At 34.7% G+C, this 13,217-nt stretch overlaps 2 protein-coding genes across 4 annotated transcripts in view; both read right to left on the bottom strand.

The window, feature by feature from the left end:
- soat2 (sterol O-acyltransferase 2) overlaps positions 1-1,456 on the bottom strand; it is a 28,158-nt gene extending 26,702 nt beyond the window's left edge. Inside the window, exon 1 of the mRNA NM_001365363.1 lies at positions 1,383-1,456. The gene's annotated coding sequence lies outside the window, so the exon portion shown is untranslated. The remainder of the gene's footprint in view (positions 1-1,382) is intronic.
- Positions 1,457-3,787: 2,331 nt separating this feature from the next.
- The window catches only part of kif5ab (kinesin family member 5A, b), a 61,470-nt gene continuing 52,040 nt past the window's right edge, over positions 3,788-13,217 (bottom strand). For 2 of the 3 annotated variants that reach the window (XM_001339614.10, XM_009302769.5), the window contains 7 exons: positions 11,769-11,873; positions 10,429-10,645; positions 9,169-9,331; positions 9,010-9,080; positions 7,371-7,398; positions 7,210-7,294; positions 3,788-6,141 (listed from right to left, as the gene is read on the bottom strand). In XM_001339614.10, the coding sequence (XP_001339650.5) occupies positions 7,222-7,294; positions 7,371-7,398; positions 9,010-9,080; positions 9,169-9,331; positions 10,429-10,645; positions 11,769-11,873 (657 nt within the window). In that variant the 3' untranslated portion in view covers positions 3,788-6,141; positions 7,210-7,221. The remainder of the gene's footprint in view (positions 6,142-7,209; positions 7,295-7,370; positions 7,399-9,009; positions 9,081-9,168; positions 9,332-10,428; positions 10,646-11,768; positions 11,874-13,217) is intronic. The other variant, XR_012408311.1, reaches the window with a different exon arrangement.

Raw genomic sequence — 13,217 nt, forward strand, 5'->3', positions numbered from 1 at the left:
CCTAATTATCTTAACCTGCCTAGTTACCCGAATTAACCTAGTTAAGCCTTTAAATGTCATTTAAGCTGTATAGAAGTGTCTTGAAGAATATCTTGTCAAATATTATTTACTGTCATCATGACAAAGATAAAATAAATCAGTTATTAGAAATGAGTTATTAAAACTATTATGATTAGAGATGTGTTGAAGAAATCTGCACTCTGTTAAACAGAAATTGAGCAAAAAATAAACAAACGGTCTAATAATTCAGGGGGGCTAATAATTCTGACTTCAACTGTATATACCGTATGTAATGTAATATTAAAAGGGAATGACTTTAATTGTTTCACTCAAAAATAAAACGAAATAAAAAGCTAGTTTCTTAAATGTCCTGACGTGATAGATTTCTGTATTTTGTATAATGTAAATGCATGCCTTTACTTAGATTATTTCATTTCCCTTCAGCTTAGTCTCTATTTCAAAGGTCACCACTGCGGAATAAACCGCCAACTCTTTCCAGCATATGTTTTACACAGTGGATGTCCTTCCAGCTGCAACCTAGTAATGGGAAACACCCACACACACACAATTACTTTTTAAATTATTAAATTTTTTTTTTTAATACATTTGTTTTTAATTAATTATTCTCAGTAGTGACTATGATTTCATTACTTTTCAGAATTGGCTTAGTGTAATTTAATAATGTTTGTTTGTTTATTTCTTTACTAGAACAGCTACAACATACAGTATACAGTATCACAACAATAAACAATACTACAAATAGTTCACATCTTATACCACCAAGCCAGAAATAACGTTTTATTAAATAAGAATTATTCATTGTCTTAAAAAATTAAATAAGCTTTCATTTAGTTGTAGGGACAAGAAAATATAAGGCATTGAAAATCTGCAATCTAAGGGTTTCAAAAAATATGAAAAATATTGAGAAAATCATCTTTAACATAGATTAAAACTAAGTCCTTTGCAATGCATATTACTAACTAAAAATAAAGCTTTATATGTTTACAGTAGGAAATGTAGAAACTCATCTATAGGACATGACCTGTAGCTAATATTCCAATTCTAATATAATAATTTCTAATGATTTCTATTCTAATATATTGTTTGGCTAAATAATTAATTATCAATAATTCTGACCCATACAATATATTGTTGACTATTACCATAAATATACCCGTGCAACATTAGATTTTTGTGCACAATTTGCTATCATTTGTGAAGGAAATATGATCGACCATAAATGGTTATATTAATAATAATTATGTTTTAATTAATTATTTTTTATTTCTGAAGAGAAAGAGAACTCATTTATGTTTATTTTTTTTATATGCATATGAGAAGTGGGAAGTGTCTATCTACAGTAAGTGTGTGTGGATGCTCACCTGTGCAGTGTTCAGTCTCCTCTGTGGATCTTCAGTGTGTCTGTGTGCGTGTGTGTGTGTGTGAGTGAGTGTGTGTGTTTTCTTTGACTGTACGTGTGTTTATACTCGAGCTTTGATCCCTGAAGTCATCAGTGTTCCTCCACACACTGTTATTGATCTGTTTAGGCACTCACACTGTCCTGCTGAACTGCACATACACACGCTGCATTTTAATATTATTTTTATTATTAATAATAATAATAATAATAATAATTGCAATAATAATAATTATTATCATTATATATTATTATTATAAATATAAATTGTTATTATTATTATTATAGTAAGAGTATATAATTATTATTATTATTACGATTATTATTATTAATTATTATTATTATTAATATTATTATTGTTATTATCATCATTATTATTATTATTATAATTACGATTATTAATTATTATTACGATTATTATTATTAATTATTATTATTATTGTTATCATTATTATGGCATTATTATCACTATTATAGCATGGAAAGGCATCCGCTATGTAAAACATATACTGGATAATTTGGCGGTTCATTGCGCTGTGGCGACCCCAGATTAATCAAGGGACTAAGCTGAAAAGAAAATGAATGAATAATAATAATAATAATTATTATTATTATTATAGTTTTAAATATAATAATAATAATTATTATAATAACTATTATTATTATAATGATATAAATATTGTTACTATTATAATAATATTTATTATTATTATAAATATCAGCATTATTGGTCGATTGCAACACTGTATGTAATTCTCCAATTACAGCCAATTAAACTATTAACATATAAGCCGGTGCTATGAATCATCTTGACCATTGGGGAATTAATTTAATAATATATTAGGGAATAACTTGCCTAATTAAACTTTGTGTCTCTTTAACCTGAATTCTATTACTAAGCACTACTATACTATCTTGCAAAATAAGAAGAAAATACCAAGCACGGTGACTATGTCAAAGACAAAAGAGATGACTTATTGCCTAAATTACTTACTTGTAGAAATTAATTATTAATACTAATATGTTTTGAAGTGTGGCACTGTTGCTCAGTGGTTAGCACTGTGGCCTCACGTGGCCTAGCACTGTGGAGTTTGCATGTTCTCTCCGTATTGGCGTGAGTTTCCTCCGGGTGCTCCAGTTTCCCCCACAGTGCAAACACATGCACTATAGGGGAGTTGATGAACTAAATTGGCTGTAGTGTATGAGTGTGTCTGTGTGAATGAGAGTGTTTGGGTGTTTCCCAGTACTGGGTTGCAGCTGGAAGGGCATCCGCTGTGTAAAACATACACTGGAGTAGTTGGTGGTTCATTAGGCTGTGACGATCCCTGATAAATAAGGGCCTAAACTGAAGTAAAATGAATGAATGTGTTTTGAAATGTGTTGAGAAAAAAAATCTCCATTAAGCAAGGTTGGGAAATAATTTCATAAGCTCATTCCTCAAAAGCAAGTATTGATGTCAATCAAAGTGTCAGTGTCATCAAAATGAAAAGTCCTGACACCACTGTTTATGAACAAGATAGTCAAATGGCTTTGTCATGTTTTCATTATGACACTTTACTCTGGACATTTTTTCAGTGCAAAAACAGTCAGATGTTGGTGACTCGTCCTGAAAATGCTCAAGACTGTATACTATTTCCACAGCCATTTGAAAACTACAGTTAAGTTAGACATCACTGCATTTAGTGAGGTATCTGAGTACAAGACACTGAATATGTATGTTTCACATGTTTACTCTGCATTTGCTCTTTGCAATTCTAATTTACTCACAGCATTGTGCAAAAGAATAAACACACCCTTATATACTACAAACATAAACTCCCTTTGGGTTGAGCTGTGCACAACTGCACACAATATTGCAGTACATATTGGAACTGAGCCTATAACATACACAGGTCTGTAAATCATTCATCAAACTGTTCAATTTTAAAGACATTTTCAGGAAAAAATTAATTAATTTTTTAATTTTTTATAAAGTTTGCTTGATTGATTTTGACATCAAGTTCAACATTTTTGTCTGTAATGACTCAAGTAATGAAATGAGGACTGTTAGTTTTTTATGCAATGACTATTCAGCATTTACAAGTTTATTTTATTTTGACTGACATGACATAAGCATAATGTTATAAACAGCAGAGAGTTGTATGAAAGCAACTGATGCATGTCCAAAAGCATTTGCAATGTGTTGAAAGGAATGAGAAACAGCTACTAGGATGTGCACAAATGACTAACTGTTTTGAGAAATGCGTTAACTGTTGTGCAAATGTAAATAGTGTAGTGAGAAATGCACCAAAGGCACTGAGAAAATGCTGTAAAACAAATAGTTAAACATTTTGCTGTAATCCAGGAACACAAGAGAAGAGTAGCAATCTGAACTGTGCTATTACTTTTATTCATTGCAATATATTGATTATAACACAAAGTGGTCACACTTTACAATAAGGTTCATTAGGTAATGTCAATTAATGCATTTACTAACATGAACAAACAATTAATAATACATTTACTACTGTATCTGTTCATGTTAGTTAATGAAAATACAGTAGTTCATTGTTAGTTCATGTTAACTCATGGTGCATTAACATATGTTACAAGCATGCACTTGGATGTTAATAATGCATTAGTAAATGTTCAATTATGATTAATAAATGCTGTACATGTGTTGTTCATGTTAGTAAATGCATTAACTAATGAACCTTATTGTAAAGTGTTACCCACAAATTATATTATACAAGCTTCAATTAAAGGTGCAGAATGGCAGAAATCACTTCCAGAATCTGTAATAGACATTAATGAGCAGGTCATGTGATCAGGGTGTCACACTGACTGATGTGACATGATCTGACCGACCCTGTGTGTGTGTGTGTGCGTGCGTGCATGTGTGTGTGTGTGTGTGTTTTATATTTCTCAACTCAATGCAAGTATGAAATCCTGCTAATAGGAACAATCCCATCTATATAAATCTGCTGATATTATCCATCATTTATCGTCTGACTTCCACATAAAATATTAAACATCACACTCTTGTCATTTAAATAGTCTCTCTAGTAATTAACAGGTAAAATAATGTATGGGTTTTTTTCTTTATAGAATGATACTAATAATATCAGCATAACTAATGCATACAAATCTGCACATAGCAAACACACCGACCGACAGACGCTACTCACTGAAATATACATATAAAAATAGTTACCGCTACATCAAAATACAGCAGCTACAGATTATTCTCTCTGACGGCTCTGATTCTGGGTCCTTCTCAGAATACACAGATATATGATTTAAAGAGCTATCCTATTTGTAAAGCAGCTGTCCTTCAAGGTAAACAGTTTGTAAAGTTGTAAATAAAAAAAAAGTGTCTGATAAATAAAGATATTGTCTCGTAAAACAAAGAGTCGACTCTGAATCCCTTTAACGAGTCATTATATTTTTGAATCTTTCGCATGCTACTGATCTACATCAACGCAATCAAAGTAACTAATTTGCATAAACTCCGCCCCCAGAAATTACAGACGTCAATGAAGCATTATGCTTGTGAAACTCTACAACAATATTTATTATTTTGACTTTATTGTGAGGAATAGGTTTATGGTAGACGTTAATGAAACACAATGTAATAAGTAATTTAATAAATAATTCATTCATTCATTTTCTTGTCGGCTTAGTCCCTTTATTAATCCGGGGTCGCCACAGCGGAATGAACCGCCAACTTATCCAGCAAGTTTTTACGCAGCGGATGCCCTTCCAGCCGCAACCCATCTCTGGGAAACATTCACACACACATACTCATACACTACGGACAATTTAGTCTACCCAGTTCACCTGTACCGCATGTCTTTGGACTGTGGGGGAATCCGGAGCACCCGGAGGAAACCCACGCGAAGGCAGGGAGAACATGCAAACTCCACACAGAAACGACAACTGAGTCGAGGTTCAAATCAGCGACCTTCTTGTTGTGAGGCGACAGCACTACCTACTGCGCCACTGCCTCGCCCTTAATAAATAATATAAATAATAATTCTTGTTAATTTTCAGTCAGAGCTGTATCCCTTCTAGAAATAGTCCACAATAGATAGAGAGAGACCAATCAAAACAGGCTTGGCAACAGCTGACCAATCAGAGCAGAGCTGGTTTATGTAAGGGGGAGGAGCTTACAGACCTGAATTGATTTAAATGAATCGAATCAAAATAACTGCAACATAAATTCTGAGGAAATTATGCTGAACTATGCTGACATGATCTTCAGCAGCTCAAACACTCTAATGGCTAATGGACAGACGGCTGCTTCTCACTCAGGGCTGCTGTTTATGCTAATGAGGAAGAGATGGACACTAGTGGGCGGGGCTTTCCCCCCTCTGATGACACATACAAATAGAGAATGTCAATCAAAGTGTTTCTGCAGACTGTTTCAATCAAGTCTGATTATAACAAATATAATTAATTCATGTTCACTATTAGAGGCTGGAAATATGCACAGATTAACTGTGTTTAAACCCATTATAAAAGTGATTTATATGGCATAATAGATGCAGTTTAAATGAAGAAGTTGATCAATGATGTGTTTTCTGAGAAGGACTCTTCTTCTGTCTCTCTGCAGTCAATCCTGTTCTCCAGCCGCGTCCGTCTGATTTCTGTTGTGTTTTTACGGATTGACTGATCTGATGGTTCATCACTGGAACTGCAGGCAACATGCAAATATACAGAGGAGGATTCAGGAGCACAGATCGCTGAAACACAAGAAAACACAAGACAAAACAACAGGCTCAGCATTCTCATGGTAAACATGACTTATATTTAGTATGTTGTTTATAAACACAATTGCATTTACTGCATCAGAATAACGACTAATTATAATTATTATTAATAATTTATTCTTTAGTTGACGCAGTGGCTGTCACCTCACAGCAAGAAGATCGCTGGTTCGAGCCTCAGCTAGGTCAGTTGGCGTTTGTGTGCAGTTTGCATGTTCTCCCTGCATTGCGTGGGTTTCCTCCGAGTGCTCCGGTTTCCTCCACAGTCCAATCAGCCAGGAAAATATAGTTTTGTGCAGTAGAAGCCACTGTGGTCTTTTTGAACTCGCTCTTTAAGATGCTTCTGGTAGAACCCAGAATAGCAAAGTCCACTAAAGGAGGTCGTGTATTTTCATATATGGCTCCTAAAGTCTGGAATAGCCTTTATGCTAATGTCCGAGGCTCAAACAGACTCTCTCAGTTCAAAACTAGATTAAAGACTTAGTAAAGCATACACACAATGCATCACATAACTGTAGGATGTGTGAGTTTGCTGGTGAGTGGGTTTGACAAACCACCTGTAGGACTCACTCCTCCTGTCTTAATGCACCAGGCACTTTGTTAGAAATACTTATAAATAGATGTGAATTGAATTGAATATGGGCGGCACAGTGGCTCAGTGGTTAGTAAAGTCGCCTCACAGCAAGAAGGTTGCTGGTTCGAGTCCAGGTTGGGCCAGTTGCTGTTTCTCTGTGGAGTTTGCATGTTCTCCCTGCGTTCGCGTGGGTTTCCTCCAGGTGCTCCGGTTTCCCCCACAGTCCAAACACATGCGGTACAGGTGAATTGGGTAGGCTAAATTGTCCGTAGTGTGTGTGTTTGAATGAGTGTGTGTGTGGATGTTTCCCAGAGATGGGTTGCAGCTGGAAGGGCATCCGCTGCGTAAAAACATGCTGGATAAGTTGGTGGTTTAATCCACTGTGGCGACCCCGGATTAAGAAAGGGACGATAAGAAAATGAATGAATGGATGGATGAAGTTTGTCTGCCAGGTGCACGTGTGTGTTTACCTGTCTGTGTGTTTAGCTAGCGACGGGCTGCTCCTGGTGGTGTTTCTGCTGTGGTTCATCAGTGATGGTCGATGAGCGACACTCACTGCAGAACAAACACCATCATCATCATCATCATCGTCGTCAGAAAGCTGTATTTACAGCAGTGTTTAGACACTCACCTGTTATCATTCACATCAGAGCTGTTTCCTGTTCAGAAGAACAAAACATGCATCAACATCTGTACAGAAATATCCACATGCAGATGCACTGCTAACACTCTAATCTAAAGGCTGAATATTGCTGATGCTTGACACCTTTAACGTCACGTACTGTGAAACAACTGACATAAATACATCATTTGAAAATAAATAAAAAAAACTTTTGAGCATTTTAGTTAAAGCTGCTGTATGTAAGAGTTTGACTCTTCTAATGCATATAAACACCAATATATGTTTGCAGATATTCAGAAACATGCTCAGTGAACATTCTTGTTTATCTGAAAAACAATGCTGAAGTCAGATATTCTGCTTTGAAAATGTGCATTACGTGCTGAAACGGCCGTCTTTGTTTTGGTCATTTAACCCGTCCAAGTTATATTCCAGCACCCTGGGTTGCCAGATGGTGTAAACAGCATATTTCATTAATTCAGTCAGGAAGACTCTCAAAACATGCGTCTGTGACTGAAATGCGACCTCTGGTGGACAGTAGCAGACTCCGAAATGAGACGCAGATTCAGAGTTCCACATGAGGTTATTAATTAGCAAATAATATAAATATTACTAGCGTAGACATTAGGTGAGCAGGTGAGCCGGTCCTAACTACACGCTACGTTATGGGATACGCAGTGATGAGCAATTGGGCTGTTTGCACCAGACGAAACACGACAGAAATGTAAACACAGCCATCCAGAAGCACAGAATAGTGCACTCACTGCACTCCAGCGTGTACTGGTAAGGTTTATAATCTAATGAATACATATTAAACCTCTTTAATATGATTAAATGTAGATGCTGAATCACTGATATGTGTTGGTTTGCACTGAGTCTCAGTTCTGAAGTTCAGTTTCAAACAGTTTATTTTATTCTCCAGATCGGAGCTGAACTATCTGCTGCTGCTTTCAGTAGTATGGTGATAAATGTCATGTGAAATAGCATTCAGACTCACATTATTAGCATTAAACACTGAATAAAGCACATGAGATGTACCTGAGCTGAGCATTGTCAGCTTTCTGTTGTTCAGCTGTGAGAAATAGAAGCCGTTTCTAAAATATCAATTCAAGTTGGAACAAAGTATGGAGAATATTCCTTCTATTGCATGCTGTTGCTTTTATTTACAACACAATATAAATCAGCCTTAAGGCTCGATCGTCAGACTCCCTCCTGTTGGTCCTCAATCTGGCAACCTGCGCTTGCATTTGTTTGATCCAGGAATGCAAAACTTAGTTTAACCACTTGGTGTCAAACTTACAAACTGCACCTTTAAAAACTGTCCAACCAATGAGATTTGTTACATTTTTCTATGATTTAAGTCGCTGAAGTTACAGTAAAACACCAGTTGGGGGCGCTCAAGCACAGTTTTAATTTAATTAATTTTGGCTTCAGGTCTTAAAGCCCCTCCCTCTTCCATTAGTCAACTCTGGTCTGATTGGTCAGCTGTGGCCAAGTCTGGTTTGATTGGTCTTTTTGTATCTATTGTGTTCGCATCCTTCAAGGAGGCGGGGATTATGCAAATGAATCACTTTGTAGATTGTTTACATTGATGGACTTTATTGTTCACATTTCTTATTAGACCATAAACAGAGTAATAACACTGATTTACCGTTAGTAATGTGGAGTTTCTGTGTGCAGTTTGTAGTTTCGTGGGTTTGTCTTTCGTGCTCTGAAAGTGTCCTGTTGATATGAGCACACACACACATTCGGTCAGCTGTAGTAAAACACGGTAAAACAGCAATCAGAAACACTGACGCTGGTAATTCACCTGCTGGTTAAACTGGACTCAGTCTTGGATGAGGTTAACTTCTGTTTTTCACTGCTGCTGTTGAACATCGCATTGCTGAATGTGATTGGCTGATCGCGGCTGCGCAGGAACATGTGATTGGCTGATAAGGAGGCCGGGTAATGACCTGGACGAATGGGCTTGGCTGAGGGCAAGATATCAATGCAAAACATTTTGACACTTTATAATTAGATTTATAATATGATTTATTATTACTGAGATATTAAATGTATGATGGGTATCCTTTTTATACAAATATTGTAAAAAAATATATTTTTTAATTTTAATCCATGTGTACAATATATGTTTTTTAAAAATGTTATACTTCATATATCAATTAAACAAATTATTAATATGTAATAAGTAATAATTTACATGTATTAAATAATACATAATTAAATAATAATAATAATATTGTAATAAAATTAAGAATTATTGAGAATTATTGAGAAAAATTGCAACTTGAATTGAATCGAATAACATGCATATGCACAATATATTACATAAAAATATTATTAGATTTATAAATAATAAAATTTATACTTAATAATGTAAATATGAAATAGAAAAAGATATGAAATATGAAATATGAAATAGAATGCACTTTATATAATAGATTTTCATTGTGTTATTTACATTTAATGTTAGTTTTCGCAATTGAATTATTTCACATATTAAATATTTGTAATATACTAAAACATTTCATATTTATTAGAGATAAATAGCTGTAATATTAATTTAAATATAATAATTCTAAATGAATATTAAAAATATAAAAAATAAACAAATGTAATATTATTTTTCTAAATTATACTTGTACTAAATTATTTATTTTATTGATCTCTACAGTTTAACAAAGTGACTTTTATTGACATTTTAGTCGTTAGAAATAATATAATGTAGAAGAAATAATATATAGAGAGTAATAAGTACAGAAAATACACTGGCAGTTTGTTACAAGGGTTTTTGTAGTGTAATATACAACACTAATCCAGACAATATAGCGCTGCAAACGATTGGAAATGAAAGCGACGTTTCCATCCACATATTTTTATGCGTATTTTGGATTATTGCATAAGAAAAACGCAAAGATGTAGAACTTATGCAAACAACTGAGTAGGATAAACTTTTTATCAGATAAAAATAAATGTATTGCATGAATAAACATAAAAGCTTGAACCACAAAATACGTACAACTACTAATTTAGGGGTTTTTTTACAGTGTAAAAGTGAAATTCTGACCGATGAGAGCGGCTTGTGGGCGTCTGAAGGGGTTTCTGCTCCTCATCACGTCTTTAATGCGCTCCACCTCCTGCTGGTAGCGCCGCCGGTCCTTCATGGCTCCTTCTTTAGCTTCTCTCAGCGCCTCCTCGAGGGCACGAACCCGTTCAGCCGTAGAGCGAAGACGCTTCTCTAGTTTGGGCAGCTCACAGCGCAGATCTGCATTATCACGGACCAGCTGACAAACAAAAAACACATCTCTCATAAAAAAGTGCCACGCACATAATAAAATATCAATATTATTCATCCAGGAAGTTAGAGTGCACCTTCACATTAGCATCACAGAAGTAAAGATACTGAGTAAAACAAACTGCTTTAAAATAAGTGCCGAAGCATGCTAATGGGACTTGCCAGTAACCTGGGTTAAGAGCTTCCAGTGAACTGTATGGCAATGCAAAAACCGGCCCGTTTAAGGTCAGTCTTCTTTAAAAATCAGCGATCTCCACTGGCTGAGTGATATCCGATATAAAGTGGGTCTCAGATTGTACAAGAAGCACTGCATTAAATTACATTTTTCCCACCATGTCTTTATAATATGAGCATTTACTTGACCTCAGTATATTCAGTGGAGCTTCTGCGCTTGACTGCCGATTCTGATGAGTGCGTGCGAGTAAACGGCTTTTTGTCTCGTTTTACGCTGGAGCAACTAAATGAATGCCAAAGTTTATATAAATGAATGTATTTTAATGACATTACAACTTCTATGCTGTAAAATAAACCATATAAAATGGAAAAAAAGTTCACAATAACAGGTCACCGGAAGTTTATCAGTATGGGAAACACACTAGCTCGAAATTTACCCTATAAACACATGGTAGTGGTATATTATTTTTATTATTAATATGGAGTAATTTAGTATGTCAGCAATTCTCTTGCTAAATGTTTTTTTAATGTGCTATTAACAAGGGAAGACTAATTATTATTATGGCATTTTTTCACCACTAATAATATCAAGTGATAAACCACCAATATATATCAAATGAAATTCAAGAACAAGCTAAAATGACAGAATTTCAAACAAAATCTACTTGAAATTAAATAAAAGAAATAATAATTTGCCAGTTCGAAACAATTCAGCAAGGCAGGCAGCATGTCACATTTCCAAGCACACATGCTGCAGTGCAGGGGTGGCGGATAGTTTGAAAACAGAGTACCGTCACACTGCAGCCTTTTAACTTCTTTTTGTCGACAAACAAAGGCTGAAAAAGAACTTTTGAAGCATACTCATATATACTATACTCCGATTAGAGTATCTTCAGCAGCTGACTAACTGGCCGTAAGAGAATTTCTGTTGTTCTGACCTGTTTGTGGACTTTCGTCAGCTGATCCAGGTTGTTCTCCAGAAAGGAGATCTTCTGTTTCTGTGTTGAACATCCACTGCTGTCGTCTGGATCCAGCTCCGAGCTCTGAAATACACGTGAATAAGACCACAGGACTGTAAGTGCACTTACAATATCCTTACAGCATTTCTCATAACTGAGGGCAGTCTTTAAGAACTGATAGGAGTCTTTCAGATTAGATGTCAGTCTTTAGGATCGGAAGTCAGTCTTTATGAATTGATATGAGTCTTTAAGATTAGATGGTCATCTATACGGTGACATGTCAGTCTTTAAGTATCAATATGAGTTTTTATGTAGTGTTTAACTATGGGTCTGTAAGATCAGATGTCAGTCTTTAGGTGTCGACACAAATCTTTATCGCATCCTTAAGATTAGATTACCATCTACATGATTACATGTCAGTCTTTAAGTATCAATATGAGTTTTTATTTTTTTTTTAAATAAGGACTCAAGTCTTTTCGTTTAGATGTCTTCTTTTTCTTTCAGTCTTGGAGAACCTATATGAGTCTTTAAGATCAAATGTCAGTCTTTATGGACAGATGTTAGTCTTTAAGAATCTATTTTAGTCTATATAAGTCTTTGAGAACATATATAAGTCCTTAAGATCAGATGTTAGTCTTTATGAGCAGATGTCAGTTTTTAAGAATTCATTTGAGTCTTTATGAGTCTTTCTGAACATATATCAGTCTTTAAGATCAAATTCTGTTTTTAAGATACTGATATGTAGATCTGATCTGAGTCTTTATGAGTCTTTAGTAACAGATATGAATCTTTTACGATATACATGAGTCTTTATGAGTTTTTAATAACAGATGCAAGTCTTTTAGAACAGACATGAGTCTTTGAGTCTTTATAAGTTTTTAATAACAGATGCAAGTCTTTTAGAACAGACATGAGTCTTTATGAGTCTTTAGGATCAGATGTCAGTCTTTATTATAAGATTTCAGTCTTTAAGATCAAATGTCTGTCTTTACGAATCTACTTGAGTCTATATAAGTCTTTAAGAACTTATACAAGTCTTTACGATCAAATGTCAGTCTTAAAGACCAGATGTCAGTCTTTAAGAAGATATTTGAGTCCTTATGAGTATTTAAGAACATATATCAGTCTTTAAGATCAAATTCTGTTTTTAAGATACTGATATGTAGATCTGATCTGAGTCTTTATGAGTCTTTAGTAACAGATATGAATCTTTTACGATAGACATGAGTCTTTATGAGTTTTTAATAACAGATGCAAGTCTTTTAGAACAGACATGAGTCTTTATGAGATTTTAGGATCAGATGTCAGTCTTTAGGATCGGATGTCAGTCTTTAAGAGTTCATTCAAGTCTGTATGAGTCTTTCTGAACATATATCAGTCTTTAAGATCAGATTCTGTTTTTAAGATACTGATATGAGTCATGCAGAT

The sequence above is a fragment of the Danio rerio genome, chromosome 6 (assembly GCF_049306965.1).
Source record: "Danio rerio strain Tuebingen ecotype United States chromosome 6, GRCz12tu, whole genome shotgun sequence".
Lineage (NCBI taxonomy): Eukaryota > Metazoa > Chordata > Actinopteri > Cypriniformes > Danionidae > Danio > Danio rerio.